This window comes from Octopus sinensis, linkage group LG2 (assembly GCF_006345805.1).
Source record: "Octopus sinensis linkage group LG2, ASM634580v1, whole genome shotgun sequence".
NCBI classification, from domain to species: domain Eukaryota; kingdom Metazoa; phylum Mollusca; class Cephalopoda; order Octopoda; family Octopodidae; genus Octopus; species Octopus sinensis.
Window position 1 is genome coordinate 181,522,331 of NC_042998.1, and position 25,000 is coordinate 181,547,330.

A 25,000-nucleotide genomic window follows, 5' to 3' on the forward strand; every position below is an offset into this window, starting at 1 on the left:
TACATTTCACTATAGTTTTTGTCACACAGTCTGTGACCTCTTCAGCAACTTTCCATCCCACGTGTCTCCTTTTGTCCTGTTTATTCCACAGAATGTATGACGAAAGAACTTTGACAAAACAAAAGCATAAAATAAGAGTGATAAAGCTGAAGTGGAAACCAAATGTATAGTGCATGTGTTTAATTGGGAAAATATGACCATCCCCAAGTATAACAATATCTTTTTTTCAACACCCAATTCCACATCAAGTATCTTGCAAAACAAATAACAAATACACAAACGTGTGTGTGTGTGTGTGTGTGTGTGTGTGTGTGTATGTGTGTGTGAGTTTGTGTGTGTATGGCTGGTTGCTGGCTGGTTGCTGGCATACTTTGTATGGATATTTTATCCTGTTTCTGCTGTTCTATCAGATATATATATATATATATATATATAATATATATATATATATATATATATATTCCTGATGATTTCATTTGAATGAACAGTTCTAGTCCTGTAGAACCTCCTTCTATAAAATAAATTAATTTACTCTGCTATGTATTGAGTACCTTATTTACTGTGGTTAACCCCGACTCAACCCGGGACCTACATATATATATATATATATATATATATATATATATATCTATATATATATATATATATATACTGACAGGGGAGATAACTGCCCCATGAGCGGACCTAGGATAACTGGACTAGACTAGTTTCGCTTATCAGTCATAGCAGTGACTACTCAATCGCTCGATGGTGTAGCTAAATATATCTGTCAGTATATATATATATATATATATATATATACCACCATAAATAGTTGACTGATTTAGCGAAATGCTAATGTGTATATTAAAAATTAATATAAACACTTTAGATTCGCTCATGAAGCTGTTACCTCCCCTATCACTATATATATATATATATATATAATATATATATATATATATATATTATATATATATATATTGCCCGCTTCACACAGCATTAAACGTTTTAACTCTTATTTCTTGCAATATATGTGCTTCAGCACCCTGTCACAATTAGCGGGGCGATTAAATTTTTCCTTTATAGTCTTATATTTCGGCTAGGTGTTTATATATAATTAGGAATTGTGTGTGTGTGTGTGTGTGTGTGTGTGTGTGTGTGTGTGTGTGTGTGTGTGTGTGTGTGTGTGTGTGTGTGTGTGTGTGTGTGTAGTACAAGAAAACTTCGCTTGGTAAACAAACACTTTAGAAAGGCACATGCCGTTGAGAGAACAGATATTAGGGTTGTTGCAATTTCAAAAAGAATGGTTACACACATTCATACTGGAACTTTTTTCTGCTTATACTGTCTATGAAGGCAAAAGATTTTGTGATAAGTATAGGGTTAGGGGAAATGCTTTTTCGTGACATTTAGCAAGAATTTGGCAACATAACGTGGAGCATTTAAACAACGTGGATTATACTATATACAAACCTATGTATGTTTGTGTGTCTATTTGTCTGCCTGTGCATATATATATATATATATATATATATATATATATATATATATATATATATATACACAAGATGAAACATTGATGTCTTTCTAAAGACTATCAGTAATATAAGGGAAATTGTTTCAAATTGAAATGAACAAAAAGACAGCTGACCAAAAGCTTAAATCTCCACACAAAAATTAGTACCGGTTTGGCTTGTAGCAACTATAAAATGCTGTATTGCACAACTAACATACTTTAAAGTGTATCCAACAAGATGTATCCCGCTTGTGATAAATGCAATTCTATAAAGTCCTCAAACTTTAATTTTGAGACATATATACTTTCTAGGAAAAAAGATCTCCTTCTGAAAGAACACCAACAGAAAATTAAGGAAGTTGGTAACCAGATGGAACTTTCTCGTCTCAAATATGAACAAAGGTAATTAAATGTGTTTGTCTGTGTATTTTTTTTTTTTTTTGTCTATTCTACTATCTATTTGGTTATCTTTTTCTAAGTTTTGTTCCATGCCATTTACTTATTTATATGGTTTCTTGCTCTGCTATAAATAGTAACTAAATCTTTCTCATATCAGATAAATATAATCTTAGATATTACTTACGTGAAAATCTGACAGTCATTGCTTGAATGACTTTGATCATAAATTTGCTCGCTCAGAACTGCTTTGGGATGAACGAGAGCCTTTAGATTCTGAGCCATATCAATATTCTGAAGAAACAGTCAATTACAACTCCTTCACTATACATTTTTACCAAAGACACTTCGAGGCATAACTAAATACTTTATTGTATTTAGTTTCATCCCTCTACTTTCTAACTTTGCAACTGCTGGAGAGAATTTTGTCTTTTACCCTTATTGGTGATAAAATATGTACCAGACTTTTTTAGCTACATTGTCAAGAAGCAGAGGAAAGTTCCCATAACCCTTTATTTTTTCAGAGCCTTTGATATTGGTGGAGGGAAGGTTGGAAGTTTTCCTGAAACCGGAGGCCTAGGCTGAATACATTTAACAAAGTGGACTTCATTAAGGGCCAGGTGGTGGTGCTTTTATTTTAATGTACAAAAACAGGTATTTATCTCTAAAACAATGCGGGTATTTTAGTACCCAATTTAGCGCCACCAAGACCTGATCTCTGGATGTTTTTTATTGAAGTTCACTCTGTCTGACACATTCAAACAGATTTCTGATCCCTTCCACAACTTTCTCTTTCTAAATGTGTAGGCTTAACTCACAAACATCAGTTTAACCTGTCTGAAAGTACCTGCAAAGGTTATACCATTGTTCTTCCAGCTTTCACTAATCTATTGAAAAACAGATGACTGTCTGTGCAAAACATTAGGTTTCATATACAAAATATTGATTGTTCTACACAACATCGTCTTCAAATTTGTGTCTATAAAATATCTGTCTTCAGTTCCAAACTATTGATTGTCTCTTTTAAAACGTCAGTCTTCAGATTCAGATAAACCAAAGACGAAACAAACTGAAACAAATTCAAGAAGAGAAAAGAAATGGCAATAATAAAATTTCAGATAAAAAACTGGTACGTTTCTTTTTATTTGTAACACAAACATATGGAAGATGATGGCGGTGACGAGGAGACAAAAAAAGACAACGACAACAACAATAATAATCATGATGCTTTTCCTTCTTCTGAGTAAAAAAAAACGCATAACTACAGTAGGGAATGCCTAACATATACGTATATACAGATTAGGGCGGCGAGCTGGCAGAAACGTTAGCATGCCGGGCGAAATGCTTTGTGGTATTTCATCTGTCTTTACGTTCTGAGTTCAAATTCCACCGAGGTCGACTTTGCCTTTCATCCTTTCGGGGTCGATAAATTAAGTACCAGTGACGCACTGGGGTCGATATAATGGACTTAATCCGTTTGTCTGTCCTTATTTGTCCTCTCTTTGTTTAACCCCTTGTGGGTAGTAAAGAAATATATACGTATATACTGGTTCATCGCGAATATTTTAATAACTCCTTCTTAAGCCTACTTTAAGCAGGCTCTTTCAATCATACATTCTTATGAACGTCACCTACCTCTGGGGGTATTTTGCTTAGGAGCCGTTAGATTACTATAACATGTCTCATCTTTGGAATATTTTGAAAAACTGCTAATTTGACCAGATTTAATCAGTAAGATTATTTACTACACATTCATATTTACATTACTTTCCCTTGAATGCTAGGTGAGGTAGTATACAAAGCTATTCCGGATGAGGTGAGGTAGTTTTTAAAGATATTCTGGCTTTCAAGATGTTAATGCTGAAAATGATCTCTTGCATGTTCGATGTAATAAACTAAATAGAAACTTTAAATTGTTAAGATTACACCGTTAGTATTGAAAACAGTCATTAACCAAATGACTGATTCAGACTGAAAATATATTTTAAAAAACGGAGGAGATGTAACTCTGAAATTTTAATTAATATTAATTAGATATGAAATTGTGGAGGCACATGGCCTAGTGGTTAGAGCAGCGGACACGCGGTCGAGGGATCCCGGGTTCGAATCTTAGAAAGGGCGATGTGTGTGTTTATGAGCGAAAACACCTAAGCTCCACGCGGCTCCGGCAGAAGGTAATGGCGAACTTCTGCTGTCTCTTTTGCCACAACTTTCTCTCACTCATTCCTCCTGCATCTTGCAGCTCACCTGCGACGGACTGGCGTCCCGTCCAGGTGGGGAACATATATGCCAAGGAAACCGGGAAACCGGCCCTTATGAGCCAGGCATGGCTCGAGGAGGAACAAACAGATATGAAATTCAGAGAAGAGAGACTAATCTTCAGCCGTACAGTGACAGCTCAAGTCATTGTACAACTAAGTGAATTGGTACGTTATGGGGGGCGGGGGATATACTTCAAAGCAACGACTCAAGAAGCTCCAGCTTCCAATTACGTGTCGTGGTGCGGGTTAATGCGTGTGCACGTGTGTACATGTGTATATGTATTGATGACTTAATGCGAACCATAGTCCATTCAGTCATTCAGCTTAACAACATATCGCCATGTCCAGCAATAGCAGACATCGTGATGATGATGAGGAGGACGACGACGAACGACGAAAGAGTAGATAGCAATGAAAACCACGCTGGATAATGATATAGTGGAGGATAATAATTTTGTTGCTGATGAAAACGATGATGACGACCAAGACGAGGACGACGACAATGACGGGGAGAAGGAAGAGGAAAAGGAGGAGGAGGAGGTGTGGAGAGGACGAGGAGGAGGGCGCTAATTTTGTTTGTGCTTTTCTTTTTCTTTTTTTTTTCTTCTTTACTGCAGGAATCAGAAATAGAAGCTGCAGAAAAGAAGCTGGAGAATGAGAAGGCTGCTGCTATAGCTAAAATGCAAGAGACTCTGTTAAAAGAAACTGAAAGTTTAATAGAAGAGCAATACGAAGAACTGATTGCTAAAATTGGTAAACTTGAGGTCAGTTATTATATTTCGTTATATTTAGCTTGTAACTCGTTATATCTATGAATGGACAACGTATGGGTGAGGTTAGAGAATCTGTTGAGCAGCTGACAAAACATGGTTCGGTATTTGGCCACTAAGGTCAACTTCACTTATCATACTTCCAATAAAATCTTGAAATCGATATATATATATATTATATATATATATATATAATATATATATATATGTATATATATGTATGTATATATATGTATGTATATATATGTATGTGTATATATATATGTATATATATATGTATATATATATATATATATGTATATATATATATATATATATATGTATATATATATATATAATATATATATATATATATATATATATATATATATATTATATATATGTGTGTGTGTGTGTATGTGAATATATATATATATATATATATATATATATATATGTGTGTATATGTGTATATATATTTATGTGTGTAATGTGTATATATATTTATGTGTGTATATGTGTATATATATATATGTGTATATATATATATATATATATATATATTATATATATATGTATATGTGTATGTATATATATATATATGTGTGTGTGTGTGTGTGTGTGTGTGTGTGTGTGTATACATTTCCCAAGCATTTTGGGGAAATGTATAGCTCATTATAACGATTAAAATTGCCTATGTTCGAAATTATTATAGTTATGAAAAGATGAACTGATAGAATCGTTACCGCTCCGGACAAAATACTTGACAGCATTTCTTCCGGTTCCTTATGTCTTGAGTTCAAATGCCACCGAATTTGACTTTGCCTTTTATCCTTTTGGCGTCGATAAAATAAGTACCAATTGGGCACTGGCGTCGGTGTAATCCTTTTTTTCTTTACTTCGAATTTGCTGGCCTTATGGCAAAAAATGGAATGGAATGTATGTGTGAAAAGGTGAGCTCTGTAAAGTAAAAGATAGATTTCTTGTACTTTCTATTCGAGGACCAGTTCTGATCACGAATTGCTTTATATTTCATCTTCTTTACGTGACTATTGCTATTGGCCAGGGAAAATGAATGACCTTCATGCCTTCCATGTTTCCCTTCTCTATAAACATTTGTATCATACTTTCAAAAACTTCACCCCATTATAATTCCCAATGACACCATAACAAGAGACTGTATGTTTTATTAATTAGATATGTTACCAAAAATGACCACTGTTTAGAAGTAATACCCATGGCCAGTAGATGAGGCGTTGTCCTCTTATTGCAAGAGTTGTGGGTTCGTTTTCCCATGCAAAAACTGATTTACTTATTTCTTTACTACCCATAAGGGGCTAAACACAGAGAGGACAAACAAGGACAGACAAACGGATTAAGTCCATTATATCGACCCCAATGCGTAACTGCTACTTATTTAATCGACCCCGAAAGGATGAAAGGCAAAGTCGACCTCGGCGGAATTTGAACTCAGAACGCAGCGGCAAACGAAATACCTATTTCTTTATTACCCACAAGGGGCTAAACACAGAGGCAACAAACAAGGACAGACATAGGTATTAAGTCGATTACATCGACCCCAGTTCGTAACTGGTACTTAATTTATCGACCACGAAAGGATGAAAGCCAAGTCGACCTCGGCGGAATTTGAACTCAGAACGCAGCGGCAAACGAAATACCTATTTCTTTATTACCCACAAGGGGCTAAACACAGAGGCAACAAACAAGGACAGACATAGGTATTAAGTCGATTACATCGACCCCAGTTCGTAACTGGTACTTAATTTATCGACCACGAAAGGATGAAAGCCAAAGTCGACCTCGGCGGAATTTGAACTCACAACGTAACGCAGACGAAATACCGCTAAGCATTTCGCCCGGCGTGCTAACGATTCTGCTATCTCACAGCCTTCACTGATTTACCTTTAGACAAATCACAAAAATATTACCTCTTTTATGGTTTTTTACCAACGATTCCTATATACAAATCGACTGCTAGAATACCATTGAAACTTTGTCTTTTTGCCTGGCATAAACAAAATCTAGCAGAGCCCATCGTTTACTAGGCTTTTCCATCATAGAGACTAGAACTTAACACAGCAAAATTAAAATAAGAATTGACTCGTTACTTACACAATAACGCTTCAGCTTGTCTTCATGATGGTGCGAATTATGTAAAAATTTACTAAACCCGCAATCTATAAATTCTTTTTATCTATAGATACTGTGTCTCTAATAGAGTTTCACATCGATCCTTCGGCTCATAATTCATATCGACAAATCTACCCGCTGCTCTTTATTAAAGAGAGTAGTAGACGAGAGAAAAAATATATCTGTGATGAGTCATCGAACTAAGTTTGGTAATTGACCATATTAAAATCGATTATTCATAGATGGTTGTAATGATTACATACACAGGCTTTGAGGTCTTTACTCTGTAGGTGTTGCAGAAAATAATATCTTCCATTTATGTTTCTCAATACCATTGGTTTATCAGTATAAATGATGTGAAGAGGCTACGACTATAAATCGAAGCTTAATCAGAGATGCGGCCTGCTGGAACTTGACCGCGCTATCTTTTTTCCCATATAAAAGCATTATTGCAATACATTTGAGATTTAATTCCATTTTTTTTAACAGGTTGGTCAAGCCAGACGAAATGTTCTTCTTGAAAGACAAGACAAGACACTTCAAAAATTGCAGGTAGGTTCATTCTCCAAAACTAATAAAATATTTGATGAGTTTAATGGTATAGTGGCAGACTCAGTAAAATGTATCTGAATACCCTGGAATATTTAGTTATGTTGCTTTGCATACTCACTTCAAATCTCGCCTGAGACAGCTTTTCCTGTTATCCACCTGGGTTGATTTTATAGATCAACCCTGACAGAGAAAACCTATCATCAAAAACGTGCCGGTCATAATTGAAAAGGGATTTTTTTCTAATAGTGTATCTATAACCATATTATGTTATGTGTCCTTCCTTTTTAAAATGGTAGTGTGTGATTTGTTATTTCTAACAGACAAAGGACCGCGAAGAGGATCCCACCGTGACTCATCCATCTGAGATTGTACTAGCCAAGTACTGATAACCACAAGATTTTGCTACAAATGTTCAAGATGAAAGTTAACAGTGTCGATCTCACAAGCCCCAGGGGCCTTGACAGCGGCATGGTCTCAGCTACATTCTTCTGGCCAATTCCCTTAAGAAATTAAAATAATAACGCTTCTCTTACAAATTAATAGCGTCTCAGAAACTAAAATGAATAAAGCATTAGAAATTTTAGAGAAGTAAATACTAGACACATCAGCATTAAGTTTAATTATCCCATTACACATCCATTAATTCTAGTACGAGCCAACGAAAAAAGCCCCTACTTAGTTGTTCGACCTGCAGGAAATAGCAATCAAATAAAATTCATATCACACATACATTCAAAAAGAGAGGACTCATTTGATAATAGTCTTAAATAACCTTTAAAAAGTGGCATGATTAGTTTGAATACATTTAAACATACAAGTTTGGTCGATAAGCTTTTACTTAAGACTAAACAACTGGTAAATCCCAAGATTAATACAAACCATTGTTGCACACACTCTGAGTGCCCTGGTTTACTTGGCATGATTTTGTTTGTTTTTCTGTTTTCTCTCCTTGCCATCGCAACAAAAAGGCAGCAAAATCATATCATTTCGGGTCTAATTTCTCCCCAGTGACTACTTATATACTGACACTACACTGTCTAACACTTTGAAACGATTTATCCTTTTAGACTTCTTGACGTTCAGTTTTGGAAAGTCTCCAGTTTTAAGCATCCTTTCTGGCATGTAAACCTGGCACCAACTACAACCATATATCGCCGTACAACGTCCTTCTTCCCCAATCTCCAAGCCTGTCTTTTTATCTCTGGTTTAATCACTATTCTACTGTTATGATACACTTGAATATTAGCCTAAACTCAAGTCACATGCCTTCAATCTGTGTGTGTGTGTGTAAAGGCCGTTGCTGATAATGAAGAGGAGAAAAAGTACTCAATAAATGCTGGAGAGTATCAAATTTATTCAACTGATGCGAAAGAGGCCAGATTCTCAACGTGAAGTACGAGGATTTTCGGGTTGGGTTTTTTTTTTGCAAAGGACACAGATGGGAACGATGAAAAGAACATTTAAATGAAATTCAACATTGCTTTGCTTGACCTAGGTAATATAATTATATATATATAAAACCATTTTATGTTATGTGTCCTTCCTTTTTAAAATGGGGGTGTTTGATTTGTTATTTCTAACAGACAAACGACCGCGAAAAGGATCCCACAGTGACTCATCCATCTGAGATGGCACTAGCCAAGTACTGATAACAACAAGATGTTGCTGCAAAAGCAGCAGAAATATCACAAAAACTGTTACTCAGAGTTTCACGTTCCCGTTCGTCGGACAGTTTTGACGAACGGGAACGTGAAACTCTTAGTAACAATTTTTGTGATATTTCTGCTGCTTTTAACAAAACATATTACTCTACCTCTGGTGTTTGAGAACTCTTTTTTCCACCTTTTTTCACACTTATGCGCTTACTCCGGTATATATATATATATAATATATATATATATATTATATATATATATATATATATTATATATATATATATTATATTTTTTATTAAAGTAATTTATTGAACCTTCAGTTTTTAATATGCTAGACCACTGGTTTTAAATTGATGTTAATCAAATTAATATCCAATTTTTCACCCTCATTTTAATTTTAATTATATATATATATATATATATCTTGTGCATAGATTAAAATATGACACAGCATAAAATTTCACAAAATATAAACGTACAAATAATGCAAAGCGGTGGGGGCAGAAATCAGAAGCAATGAAAGGGAAAGAGGAATTAAATATCAGAAAATTAATCTGTATGAATGACCAAATTGTAAATTTAAAGTGGGAAGAGGAGGAGGGTTTAAATAGGATGAAGTATAACGTAAAATAAAATGACTTAGTTGAGTAACATTTTCTCGTCCTGTGCTGTGTATATTTAAGCGTCAAGATAACTATTTCGGATTCAGAATCTCCGTGTTTAGTTATTTGCTTAATGGAATATATCCCGGACAAAAATAAATGTGTTTGGAAGTTTATACACTGAAACTTCTTGCAGTTGGGAAGCTTGTTTTGCAACCGCGTAGTTTCATGTTCAATCCCACCGCACAGCACCTTCGACTATAGCCCTGGATTGACCAATACCTTGTGAAAGAATTTGGTAGACGGAAACTGTGTGGAAGCCTGTCATGTGTGTGTACACGTGAGAGAGAGAAGGTGGAGAGAGAGAAAGTGAATATCTTTGTGTTTGTGTTTGTGCTCCCACTGCTTGACAGCCTGTGTTTGTTTGTTTACATCCTCATAACATAGCGGTTCGGATTAAGATAACGATAGAAGTACCAGACTTAAGCATAAGTACTGGGGTCAGTTTTCTCGACCAAACTATCCAAAGTGGGAGCTGAACAATGGTTGCAGTCAAATGACTGTGACAGGTAAAAAAAATATATAACAAGATAATAAGAAAAATATTTTTTGCCACTTGTTCAAAATAATTATTACACAGGCAATAACTTAAACTTCTCGGTTGTACAGAAGTTGTGATTGCTGCGGTGGCTGCGTATACTTACACCTGTATGGCTTTTATTTGATTATTGGGTTGTCTACCCCTGTCCTTTATGTACAAAATGTGTTTTGACAATAATGTGGAGATAGGCGCAGGAGTGGCTGTGTGGTAAGTAGCTTGTTAACCAACCACATGCTTCTGGGTTCAGTCCCACTGCGTGGCATCTTGGGCAAGTGTCTTCTGCTATAGCCCCGGGCCGACCAATGCCTTGTGAGTGGATTTGGTAGACGGAAACTGAAAGAAGCCTGTCGTATATATGTATATATATATATGTATGTACGTATGTGTGTGTGTTTGTGTGTCTGTGTTTGTCTCCCTAGCATTGCTTGACAACCGATGCTGGTGTGTTTACGTCCCCGTCACTTAGCGGTTCGGCAAAAGAGACCGATAGAATAAGTACTGGGCTTACAAAGAATAAGTCCCGGGGTCGATTTGCTCGACTAAAAGCGGTGCTCCAGCATGGCCGCAGTCAAATGACTGAAACAAGTAAAAGAGTATACTTTTGTTTCTACCGCTGCCCAAATGGGAGGTTGCATATATCAGAACTCGAGTCAGTTCTCTTATAAGCTTTATATATATTTTTTTCATGCTATCAATGGTTTCTTCATCGGCTCTGTAGACTAGTTATATGAAAAAGTATTTTTTATTAATATATTTTTATCTCTTATATTTCTACCACTGCATTCGGGTCAGGACGATTTAGTGGTGTTTCTGGATATTTTGTGCTTTTAAATTGCTTAAGCAAATCTAGCTAGCTTTGGGAAACTTATTATTAAAATTATTATATCTCCCTACTTCAAATTTACACACAAACAAACGCAAACACACACACATACACGTGTGTGTGTGTGTGTAAATGCAATGAGCAATAAAAAGAACTCGCACGAGATACAAAGTTTGATGAATAAGGTTTTAGCTTAAAGCTTTAATGGAAAGAGAATGTCTTGACATTTCGGATTTTGATCCTTCATCAGAAGAAAGAAAGAGAGAAGTATGAAGGGAATGAAAATCACGAATAGTCTGAAAACAGCGAAGGCTTAGAAACCAGGTGTGAACACTGATGGACGAGGGAGCTAAGAAGGGAGGAAGAGGCAGGTACGAAGATGCAAATGTAATAGTGTATCCTTGTCTGGAAGTGAGCATAAGAGGAGAGTGAGGTATGTGTTTTTGTGAGGTATATTAGGTGCGTAGAGGTGTGCAAGTGTGGTAGTGGAAGTATAGTGATATGGCTTCGTCTGTCTTTACGTTCTGAGTTAAAATTCCGCCGAGGTCGACTTTACCTTTCATCCTTTCGGGGTCGATAAATTAAACACCAGTTGTGTATTGGAGTCGATCTAATTGACAGGTCCCATCCCCTAAAATTTCGGGCCTTGTGTCTAGAATAGAAAAGGATGTTGGTTGGCGGTATGCGTGGTGTTGGTGTGACGTGGAAGCATGTAGGTTAAGAACTGAGAGCAGCTGCGAGTGTGAGGGAACAAAGATATTGGAGAAGCACGTGGGATGTCAAGAGCAACGGTGTGTGTGTGTGTGTGAAAGAGAGAGTGAAAGAAAATGATTGAGAAAAGTCGAATAAATAGTGAATATACGAATGGATTCGTACATGGCTAGATGTTGGCTGAGTATAAATAGAAATGAGTGAGTATAAAAAGGAATAATGAGAAGAGAGAGGAAGAAAGAGAGAGCTATAAATAAAAGTGTAGAAAGGGATTCGGATTTCACTGTATTGGTTAACTAAGGAACTGAATGGTTTTAGTTTTATATATCCAGTTTTCTACCAATTTTCTTACTTTTCTTCTCCAAATTTGTTATGTTGTGCAGGAGAAACTTGGAGAACGTGTAATTAACAAGCAAACCCCACAAAATCGCGTGAACCATCTGGTGCAACAACATCAGAACAATTTGATGCAGCTGGAAGAAAAACATAAGGCAACCAGAGAACATAACGAAAAACATCTGCAGGAGAAAATCCAACAGAAACATAATAAGAAGAAGTAATGCTTTTTTACAACCTCTTCCTATGATATCCTCCTATTTAAATTTAATTTGTGGAGGCGCAATGGCCCAGTGGTTAGGGCAGCGGACTCGCGGTCATAGGATCGCGGTTTCGATTCCCAGACCGGGCGTTGTGAGTGTTTATTGAGCGAAAACACCTAAAAGCTCCACGAGGCTCCGGCAGGGGATGGTGGTGATCCCTGCTGTACTCTTTCACCACAACTTTCTCTCACTCTTACTTCCTGTTTCTGTTGTACCTGTATTTCAAGGGGCCGGCCTTGTCACTCTCTGTGTCACGCTGAATATCCCCGAAAACTACGTTAAGGGTACACGTGTCTGTGGAGTGCTCAGCCACTTACACGTTAATTTCACGAGCAGGCTGTTCCGTTGATTCGGATCAACCGGAACCCTCATCGTCGTAACCGACGGAGTGCTTCCATCCATTTAAATTTAATATTTATTTGTGTTTATATCTGTTTCTTTATTACCCACAAGGGGCTAAACATAGAGGGGACAAACGGATTAAGTCGATTACATCGACCCCAGTGCGTAACTGGTACTTAATTTATCGACCCCGAAAGAGTGAAAGGCAAAGTCGACCTCGGCGGAATTTGAACCCAGAACGTAACGGCAGACGAAATACGGCTACGCATTTCGCCCGGCGTGCTAACATTTCTGCCAGCTCGCCGCCTTAGTTGTGTTTATATCGTCCACTTTGATCCAACCAGCCTTGATCAACGACGTTCTACCTTCGTCCATCCTGATTTTTTTAGAGCATGATATACCAAGTGCTATATTTTTAAAGAAGGTGTGGCATAACTGGAGAAAAATTTAGATGCTATTTCTAGCAGGTTGATGTCCATGTACGATTTCTCTCATTTATGACCCAAAAGGCTCCAATAGTAGACTACTTATTATTTAGTCAAAGATGAGGAAACAAGAGGAAAAAATCTACATAGACAGATGAAACTAACTGGAGGTGCTTAATTCAGTATATTTTCCTAACCAATTTTCAAGTTTCTTATCCGTAGTGGTTGTTGTAAAATTTAATGAATCAATTTATATGGAGTAACTTGGTGCAGTTAGAGCAGTTGATGTTTCATTTAAATCGATGTTTATCCGAGAGCTTGAAGGACAGTTCGAATTACCTTTATTATTTAGTCTGAGAAAGATAGGCAGTATCACGCACAGCCTTTCCAAGCCTTTTAAGACAAGTGAGATCGATATAGTTGCTGCATAAATTTAAAACTGCTTCAAGGTCAATAATATTGAGGAAAATATTAGCATTGAGGTTGTCCCAGAGTGCTGAAATTTTAATGACGAATATTAACCAAAGTATTTATTGCGACTTTCCATAACTGAGGTACAATAGGAAAGGCTTCGGTAGTGATCTAAAGATCAAAGACAAAAGACATATCCTGGTGGTAAACTAATAAACAGAGTGTGTTGAAGAGTGAAAGTTTGCTTATCAGTCACTGGAGCAAGTATTTTTTTCAGATATTTCCAGTCTATATCTAATTTATTTAATCTTACAATTAGGAGAGATGTTTATCTTCCATGCAGGCAAACATAATAACCATATGATTGCTGAAATCAATATCTAATGTTTTATGTAATGAAATTGTGCATGTAAGAAGTCCTTATCACTTTGATAACAGCTTGACAGAAAGATTTTATAAATTACGAAGTTTGACCAAACTCATGTTTATAGGTAGAATATGTATGATGTAAAGTCCTTCTCCAGAGGAGTTGGTTGGCATCCTTTTTGTCTCGGGAGACAATGGAGTTGCGCATAAAATAGTCCAGTCCGGCTTTTACATTTCATGTCCTGATACATTTCCTGCTGTGGCTGTGTAGTCCTATCCTGGACAAACACTCCCTCTGGCAGGTACTGCAAATGTAGCGAAGACTGTTCCTGGCTGTTTGTAATGCTATAGTTTCTTGTTGACGTCTTTTCTTGTCTTTCCATTTCTCCTCTCTCTCTCCCTCTGTCACTCCTTTGTATTCCCTCTCTTACGGTACGTCGCCAGTCTCCACGGTTGCCGGCAACTGCCTCCCAACCGCTAATATTGATGTTGCAGGCCTTCATGTCCCTTTTGCAAACATCCTTGTAACGTAAGAACGGTCTACCCACAGACCTAGTACCCCTAGCAAGCTCTCCGTAGAGTATGTCCTTGGGGATTCTGCCATCTTTCATATGGCTAACATGCCCAAGCCATCTCATACGTCTTTGTGTGAGGAGTGCAAACATGCTTGGTATTCCTGCTTGCCTGAGGACATCTTTGTTGGGGATATGATTCTGCCATTTGATGCGGAGGATTTTTCGGAGGCAGCGCAGGTGAAAGATGTTTAGGCGACGCTCTTGGCGTGTGTATAGCGTCCAAGTCTCACTTCCATACAGTAGAGTGCTAAGTACACATGCCTGGTAGATCTTCCTTTTCGTGGTCTTGGTCAGCTTATTGTTGTCCCAAGCCCGTTTGGAGAGTTGGGCCATCGCAGCAGCTACCTTGCCAATGCGTATATTGAGCTCAGCGTCAAGGGATAGGTTGTAGGTGACGGTAGAGCCCAGATAGGTAAACTTCTCCACCTCTTGTAATCTGTGGTCTCCAATATGTATGTTTGGGATGTCCGATGTAGCCTGACCCATGATGTTGGTCTTCTTAAGGCTGATAGCTAAGCCAAAGTCGTTACATGCTTGCTCAAAACAGTTAATGAGCCTTTGGAGGGCTACTCCAGAGGAGTAGCACAGTAATTTATGATTCTGTGTTCAAATACAGCCAAAGTTAATAAGGTTTCTTTAAGTATATGCTATACATCCATAGGACGTCAGGGTAATTAGATGAGTTAATGTTTATTGAATGTTGAACTTGATCTCTTTTTGTTTAGTAGATCACATCTCAACAGAAATTCAAATAGAAACAGCTCTGAGAACAATAGAGTTTAACATGACATTTTGGGATGGAAAGAATAGTTGAGAACACGAAAAGGAAGAGAGTACTGTAGTGTGAATCATATGTTTAGTATCAAGTATTGAAATGGCTGCGTGTATATTATTAGAAGAATTCTTACAAACAAGAAGAATAAATTTAAGAACTATATATTTACTACATAATTTTTTTTCATTGGTTGTCGATGAAACATAATCAAAATGCAGAATCTAGTTGAATGAAGTAATCTATGCAAGAAAGTTCAGAAATGTAGAAATAACAGCTAAGTGGTGGTTTTCAGTCATGTGGCATAGAGAAATAGACAGGCATAACAACAACATGAATAGCTCAGAGTCTAGTCGATTAAGAAGCAAAGAGCAGGGCAAGCAAACTGTTTTTACTAATGGAACGCTACGCATTCTAGAAACTTCCAAGAGAAACGCGAAGCTTCTTGAATAATTAAGAATTACTTCTCCTGACATAGATGTTTCGAGAAACTTATTAAAGGGAGATTACTCTATAAAACTTTTTGCAAGATAGATCATTCAACTATTTTAACTACAGACCACAAACTGCTACAGAACTCACCTAAAAGGGGTGGGGGATAATTGTATAAAGTTCAGAACAGCAGATACTATCCAAGTAATTGATAAAAGAAAAAGAATAGTAAGATAGGACAAGACTTATTAATAAGTCAGTGGCTGGAGACTATAAAAATTAAGGAGATTTGATCTTATCATATTGCTCGATGAAGTATCTGAAAGTAGAATAAGCAATCAAAAGAAAATGAGATCTGTTAACATGGATCTGAATGCCAAATGACTTTGAATGATAAACAGGGTATTCGCATGCCGTAGATTTGGTCAATACTGCTCACTGGAGACAATTCAACAACAACAATAGCAGCAACAATAATAACATCGATAAAACAAGTCCGTGCTAGAGCTTCAATTTGGTCGCTTTACGTACTAACAAAAAATCAAATCGTAGGTAAATTACTGTCTTTATAAAAAGCAAGTACATATTATATAAATGTAAGTCTACGTACACTGAAAAAATGTGGAGGTCACTGTTAGAACGTCTTTGGTCATAAGCTTGCTTAATCTGAGCTGTATTAGGACTAAACAAGGATCTTTTCGGTTTGACCAGCAGTTTTTAACATAATTTCTAGGTAAATAAAAAATTTTAAACTTCATATATTGGTAGAATGTGTTTATAAAACATCTTTTTCTCTTGGCTTTATTGAGAAAATTATATAGTTTGTAAGATATTTGTTGTTTTTTTCTTCAATTTCTGCAATTTCAACCAATCACTGACGTCTATTGAGGTAAAAAAAACATTCTGTGCCGTATGAATATGTCCCTCGTTTAAGAAACAGATTGGGTTTATTTACATTTCTGAAGAAAAAAAGATACCCTTCCCCCACCCCTAACCCTAAAACAGATTGAAATGCAATAGATCGATACTATGGTCATAATTATGGGTGACAATTTCATAGACACCGCTAGAAAAAACTGCCGTTCAAACCGAAAAGATCCCTAAACAATAATAAAAACAACAAATCCAGACTAACGTTTATTAACTCTTACTATCTCCGTACAGCAACAATTCAGAGCCTTGACGATATTTCCAAATTATATTCTTCAAAATTTTATTACGATTTTCTTTTCCTTTTTTTACTTCTTTATATTTAATCATTTATATTTTCTAAATCATATTAATATATTTCTTTTTGAATTTTATTAAAAGACAAATGGAGGATAAAATGGCTGAAGAGAATTCTAAAGAATTACAGAAAGAAAGAGGAGTTCGGTAAGAATAGTAAATCAATTCTAACGAACTAGACTATGAAGAGTGCATGTGATCATGAAAGTAAAGAAATGTTCCTGCTTTAAGCTAATTCATTATACTTGCGCTACCATTTCCTATGAAAAAGCATGAATGTTACAAACCTTTATATATAACCATGGAAACCAAGAATTAAAATATTTTCAAATGTTGTTAGCACATCGGATAAAATATCTTACCGTATTTAATCCCAGACCCATTGTATACAGTGTTCAAATCTTATGAAGGCCAACTTTGCTTTGCTTTTTATCCATTTTTCGATCAATAGAAGCAGTAATCAATTAATAGTGATACTTTCCAGCTTCTTCAAACAGAAAAAGAAAAAAACAGAGTCTACTGCTGAGAATACCAAGTTGCCAACAATAGGCACAACAAGAAATATAACAATTAATAGAAACTTACGAACACATTCCAACAATATATTTTCAGTAACAGACGGACGAAATCCTTCTTTCTTTACTACCCACAAGGGGCTAAACACAGAGAGGACAGACAAGGACAGACGAATGGATTAAGTCGATTACATCGACCCCACTGCGTAACTGGTACTTATTTAATCGACCCCGAAAGGATGAAAAGTAAATTCGACCACAGCGAAATTTGAAATTAGAACGTAAAAGCAGATGAAATATCTATTTCTTTACTACCCACAAGGGGCTAAACACAGAGAGGACAAACAAGGACAGACAAACGGATTAAGTCGATTATATCGACCCCAGTGCGTAACTGGTCCTTAATTTATCGACCCCGAAAGGATGAAAGGCAAAGTCGACCTCGGCAGAATTTGAACTCAGAAAGTAACGGCAGACGAAATACGGCTACGCATTTCGCCCGGCGTGCTAACGTTTCTGCCAACTAGCCGCCTTTTAACATAAAATGTCGTGAGTCCTGTTGGGATTGTCAGAAATGAAGTAAGCGCCCCAATTTTTCTATCCTCAATTACAGTGGTTCAGCTGCATGCATCGATGGCCAGCCGCTTCATTTTCATTTTAGCCTTTCCTCTTAGCATTTCTTAGCATTTCAAGTTCTACTCAGATTTTTCATGCATCTTAGACTGCTGTGTGTTGCCTGCTCTCCACATTAAACATGCTAGGACCAACTGAATTATATATTTATAAACAACACAATTTGTCCACAAGAACAAACAGAATATGAATGAAACTATTCTCTATTTTTTTTAGGGCAGCAACTTCTATCTTACTTCATAGTTTACTAGACAAAAGACATAAGAATGAGATGAACGCTTTGGAAAAGTCAATGAAATCAGAAATTGAGTCTTACAGCAGAGAGCTTAATGCAAGTATGGAACGACAACTGGATAACAAACTAATGGTAAGAGATTTCTTTTCAAAGTTGTATAAACACACACACACATACACACATTCTGATACATTTATAAATACAATTTAAATCAACAATTAATACAGAATTACATTAAAATTACAATTTTCATACATTCGTATAGATAGATGTGTGTGTGTGCATGCCTACGTGCGTACTTATATTATTATTACCATCATTGCCATTGTCAGAATTTTAACTTCCATTTTTTCGCGCTTACATGGATTAGACATACACACATACATACACACACATACATGCCTAGATAGATAGATAGATAGATAGATAGATAGATAGATAGATAGATAGATAGATAGATAGATAGATAGATAGATAGATAGATAGATACCATACAATATATGCATACATATACATCATTTCTAATGAGTAAGCAAAATAGTACTCAATACATGGTATACAGTATGAATATATTTACGCAGCCGTTACTTCGAGTTTCTCAAATGTTCAATCAATAAGCAGCCACATTGGTCTGTAATAGAAATAGTCCGTAATAGAAGCCATGCTTTATGTAATGACATTGTGATACCATTATTTTATTGGTTATCATAGACCACGTTATGCATATGTAAGGGGCTAATAATTCTCAACAGGAAAGGAATGTATTTTTCGCATGGAAAGATAATTGCATTTGACTTAATCACATAATTCAATATTAAGCATAGCAGGTATCTACACTCTTGTCTATGCAAATGTGTGTGTCTGTCTGTCTGTCTGTCTTTGTTCTTCATTGTATCAAGACATCAAAGAAACTCATCTCTGTTGCTGGATGACTGGCGATAAGGAAAATGATGCAAAAATGACATTTAGATAAAAATACGAAAACACACGCACACACAAGCACATACACACACACACACACACACACACACACACAAACACACACACACATATACATACATACATACATACATACATACATACATACATACATACATACATACATACATACATACATACATACACGATTTAGACACACAGAGAATAAAGGATGTATTATTTCTGAAAACTTGATTCCAGGAACAGAAGCAATCATTTTTAATGCAGTTGGCTGTAATAAGTGATCTTTCTAACGAAGAAATCAATGCCGTTATAGAAGAAACTCTCTCAGGTAATTTTTCATCTTAAACAAGACAATCTTATCTAGCAAAGAATGAATAATCTTAGATCTTAAAGTTTTGCTTTAAAATAACTTACTTTTTATCTAGTTATATAAAAAAAAAACCTTTATATTTATGCGTGTAGCACCCTCTCTGTGATTCGCCTGGGTAATTTGGAGTTCCAGACCTTCTTTAGTTTGTGACAGGTTGTCCATGCTAGAAGGCGGCGAGCTGGCAGAATCGTTAGCACGCCGGACGAAATGCTTAGCGGTTTTTCGTCTGCCGTTACGTTCTGAGTTCAAATTCCGCAGAGGTCGACTTTACCTTTCATCCTTTCGGGGTCGATAAATTAAGTACCAGTTACGCACTGGGGTTGATGTAATCGACTTAATACCTGTCTGTCCTTGTTTGTCCCCTCTGTGTTTAGCCCCTTGTCGGTAATAAAGAAATAGGTATTTCGTCTGACGCTGCGTTCTGAGTTCAAATTCCGCCGAGGTCGACTTTACCTTTCATCCTTTCGGGGTCGATAAATTAAGTACCAGTTACGCACTGGGGTTGATGTAATCGACTTAATCCGTTCGTCTGTCCTTGTTTGTCCCCTTCTGTGTTTAGCCCCTTGTGGGTAGTAAAGAAATAGGTTGTCCATGCTTCTACCTTCTTGATCTTGACGGCTGCTTCCTCAGTGCTCATCTAACCACCTAAGTACTTGAAGTTTTTCAACATTCAACTTGGAACCGCACAAAGCAAACAGTTCAGCATTACTTGATTAGTTGAAAGACATGTAACTCGGTTTTTCTTGACGTTTGTATGCAGTCCAATTTTGGCAACTGATGTTTCTATTATATGGCAGTGAAACATGGATACTGACAAAGAAATTATCAAACCGGCTATATGGCTGCTACGCAAGCATGCTACGAATGACCTTAAATGTGAAATGGCAGCAACATATGACAAACAAATTACTTTATGGAGATCTGCAGAAAGTTAGCGAGAAAATCAGGCCATAATAATAATAATAATAATAATAATATAAAAAGATTGTGCTGACAGGTATTGTCCACATCCTTAGGAAAATCCTATCAGTTTAAATGTCTGTGATGTATTACATGAAGATATTTCGCGACTGCCCTCCCACTTCTTCTCCCCAAGCTTTCTCTAACACTGTATCATCTCTTATCCTTCACTCGCCCTAGGACACTGGGTGTGTCTCGGCAGGTGATTGTAACAAACATGCAGATTAAAAATAATGAAGAAGAAGAAGAAGAAGAAGAAGAAGAAGAAGAAGAAGAACCATGGGCATATGGCGTAGTGGTTAAGAGCGCGGGCTACTAAACCCAAGATTCCGAGTTCGATTCCAGGCAGTGACCTGAATAATAATAATAATAATAATAATAATAATAACAACAACAACAGCAACATCGAAAAATACCTTACGAATGAGAACCCAAGTTCGAAATTGCCTCAAGACACCTGATGAAGGCTGGAGGGTATATCAACCGAAACGTTGTGTTAACAACAAACAAGATGAGGACAAATATCCGTCAAATGTAAATAATGTAAATAATGTAGAATTTATAGAGTAATGATGAAAATATCTTGTCATACTTTGTTACATCTATTGTAATCAGAATCCAAATCCTTTAGCAGCCAACCTAACCTCCCATTCTACCGAAGTCAACAGTACGAGGGTTGATTTAATTGAAATTGCCCTTCCACATCCCAAAAATATGTGGGTTTGTGCCAATGTTAGATATCTTTCTATTCACCTTAACTTTGTAACTCATTATATAAAAGCGAATACAGAAGGCAAAAATTCAGATGGGCTGGACACGTCACTCGGTTCACCGACAATCGGTGGACTCGCGCAGTTGTCGAGTGGTTTCCGCACGAGCGGAAAATGCCGCTCGGAAGGCCTCCAAAACGGTGGATTGACGAAATACAAGTGTTTGGAGCTACGTGGATGAGGAAGGCACGATCCAGAGAGGAATGGATGGCGTGCTGCGACCAGCGGCGTGGAAACGACGCCCAAAAGTCTGGTCGGTCAAGGTGATCAAGGTGATATAAAACCCAATTTTATCACTGACAAAGAAATTATAGTATAAATAATTTTTTTCTTAGAACAATAATTTATAGTTGGCATCCACTCTTTTTGTTCGAATAAGTTTTCTCATACTCTTTCTTCTCTCTTTTACTTTTTCTTTTTCCTTTCTTTCCCTAACACCTACCTTTCTCCTTACTTTTTTTTCTCCCTCCCCTATCTCTGTCTCCTCTCTGTTCTTCTTGTTCTGTCCTTCCCTTTGTGACAAAGATGTGTCTCTTCCTAACATGATGAAGACAGATTGTCTAAATATTCGAAAATAATGTCAGTAAATGTCTAAATGTCTAAATGTGGACCAGTTTCTCTCAGGTGAATGAGACGCAAATCATCTTTTGGTTACAATACCAGTTTCTCTCACGTGACTTCATTAGAAAATCAAAAAACCATTTGCATATCCATCATCTTGTATAAGTGACATGTTTAGAATTAATTGCACTACAAAAATGCATAGCAATTTGTTTTTTGTGGATTTGAACTCAAGGCCTACCTTATCCATTTACCATTTTGGCTCAGTCTTTTAGAAACTTAAACTTCCCTGAACAAAAAAAAAACAGTAGTATCATCAATAAAAGTGCCAAGATAATCAATACACGTGGAGCAATTATTCACAATCATAGAAATTCTTCAACCAAAATAACTGTGCAAATTGACAATTTTTCAACATACTTGTTTGATTTTGCTTAAAAATAAAAAGAAAAGAAAAATTACTCACCTAAAACATGGAAACTAACTTTTTGTTTATTTAAAAATTTATTTTCAGAAACCAAAGGTGATAAAATTGCAAAAGACAAACTCAGTAAAGAACTTCAGAAAGAATTAGAAAAAGCAAAATCTAATTTAGAAAATGAAAATTCGGGAGAATGAATCACTGTCAAAAGACATCACTGATTCTCATTGATCATGTTCTTGTCCTTGCTATTACTTGCAGAAGGCTGAGGCACACATACGCATAGAACCAAAAGTATTACTTTTTGAATAAACATGCATTTGATACCATACACTGTAACTCTGTGAAATTGAATAGTTGTCAAAATTGACAAAACACTTCTCTAAACTTATCCTTTTAAACCATCATGTTACTCTAAATAATTGTGTAGATCAGAACATGGTAATAAATTAAATACAATATAAATGCGTTTATTATAAACTTAAGTCAACATTTCAGAACTAGATGAAATATAAAGGTAACTTTTTTTAAAAAAGAAACTGTGGTAGATACTCAAATATACGAGGGAGGGGGCACGAGCGCGTGCGTAAGACCGGGACCATCTTTCAATTAAAAAGAGTTTCGTTGGCCCAGAACAATAGTAGCCCAAAATTCCACAGACTGAGAGTAACTACGAAATCATGTGGTTGAGGAATTAACTTCTTAACTACATTCCTGTACATAAACGTGTGTGGGTATGGGTATGTGTGTGTGTTTAGATAGATAGATATATAGATGGATAGATAGATAGATAGATAGATAGATAGATAGATAGATAGATAGATAGATAGATAGATAGATAGATAAGTGAAGAGTAAAGTTTAAGGTATTAACCTACTCCATGGTTTACAATTGTTTCAACAACTTGCAGGTGACCAATCACACATCATTTCTATAGACATGGACGATAACGACGATTTAGTCATGCATATTGTGTAATGTGTATTACAGAACTAGTAGTCGTACATTAAGAACCGTTTGGAGAAGATAACATGTAGAACGATTTGGCCGCTCCGCTTAAACAGTTGAATGTGCACATGCACACGGATATATATCTGTATGCATTTGTACCGATTGTAGACACACGTAAATAGGTGTTTGTATTTATGAGAAAGACTGTATATTTACGTACGTGTGTATATACGTATGTATATAGAATGATGTGTGTGTATATTTATATGTAGGTACCATTAGACATTCAATTTATCTGAAAACCATTTGCACATCTGCATTCGTCTATCAGGGTCGTCTTCATTTAAGTGATGCAATATCTGTAGTTTGTAAGGATGAAACTTTTCCTCGGCCAGGATTTTGTGGATGGTTGATTTTGGAATACCTAACACCATGGATGTCCGACGAATTGATTTCTTTGGGCTAGCAGAAACCTTGGCCATGACAGCCTCTTTCGTTTCATCTGAAGTCTTTGGTCGCCCGGAACGGGGTTTATCCAAAACACTGCCAGTTTCTTTAAACTTTGTGATCAATTTCCCGACGGCAGTAAAATAAATAGGTTGCCTGTAAGGGTGTCGAAGATTAAATTCTTCCGCAATTTTGCGATAAGACCATCTCTCTCGTCCACTTAAGAGTACTAACTCGATTCTTTCTTCTTTAGACAGAGCCATCATTCGATCTGGATAGAAAAAAAAACATAAATAAATTTATAAAAGTAAAGTACTTTTTCATTTAATTTAAACAAAAGTAAAAAAGGAAAATTATTATCTCTTATATTTAATTGTTTATGTTATGATTTTATTTACTCCATGTACCCAGACTTTGTGGACACCCTGTATGTGTGTATATATATATATGTGTGTGTGTGCGTGTGTGTGTGTGTGTGTATGTGTGTGTGTGTGTGTGTGGTGTGTGTGTGTGTGTGTGTGTGTGAATTTAAAATGAGGGTGAGAAATTAGATATTAATTTAATTAACATCGATTTCACACCAGTGGTCTAGCATATAAAAAAACTGAAGGTTCAGTAAAATTGTATTATATACATATTAGAGGGAAACCACTATGTGGACACCCTTATGCTAGAAATAGATCCATAGCGGATCTATTTCTCGCATAAGGGTGTCCACATAGTGGTTTCCCTCTCATATGTATATATGCATATATATATATATATATATATATATATATATATATATATATATATATATTAGTTTATCGCGTATATAAGTATGTTTGACCTAATCTATCTAGCTTTATAAATGCACGTATATAGAGAGAAGTAATAAATCGCTTAGACCAGCGGTTCTCAACTATTTTTTTTTACTTATGAACATCTTTTTTTCAAAATTCCTATTTTGTTTTTCAAACATTAACTTATGGAGGTCGAACAATGTAAAACGTTAGAGAAAGAAACCTGGTTCTTTCTGGCAATAGATAAATCTAAAGCAAAATTGTT

The 25,000-nt window shown here is 36.2% G+C and overlaps 1 protein-coding gene across 3 annotated transcripts in view; it reads left to right on the plus strand.

Annotated features, from left to right (window-relative positions):
• Window positions 1-23,020, plus strand: part of LOC115226945 (titin homolog) — an 86,779-nt gene extending 63,759 nt beyond the window's left edge. For all 3 annotated transcript variants that reach the window (XM_036500495.1, XM_029797905.2, XM_036500496.1), the window contains 9 exons: window positions 1,811-1,900; window positions 2,930-3,023; window positions 4,773-4,919; window positions 7,545-7,607; window positions 12,383-12,555; window positions 17,233-17,295; window positions 18,513-18,663; window positions 19,711-19,801; window positions 22,649-23,020. In XM_036500495.1, coding sequence (XP_036356388.1) covers window positions 1,811-1,900; window positions 2,930-3,023; window positions 4,773-4,919; window positions 7,545-7,607; window positions 12,383-12,555; window positions 17,233-17,295; window positions 18,513-18,663; window positions 19,711-19,801; window positions 22,649-22,752 — 976 coding nt within the window. In that variant the 3' untranslated portion in view covers window positions 22,753-23,020. The remainder of the gene's footprint in view (window positions 1-1,810; window positions 1,901-2,929; window positions 3,024-4,772; window positions 4,920-7,544; window positions 7,608-12,382; window positions 12,556-17,232; window positions 17,296-18,512; window positions 18,664-19,710; window positions 19,802-22,648) is intronic.
• Window positions 23,021-25,000: the final 1,980 nt, after the last annotated feature.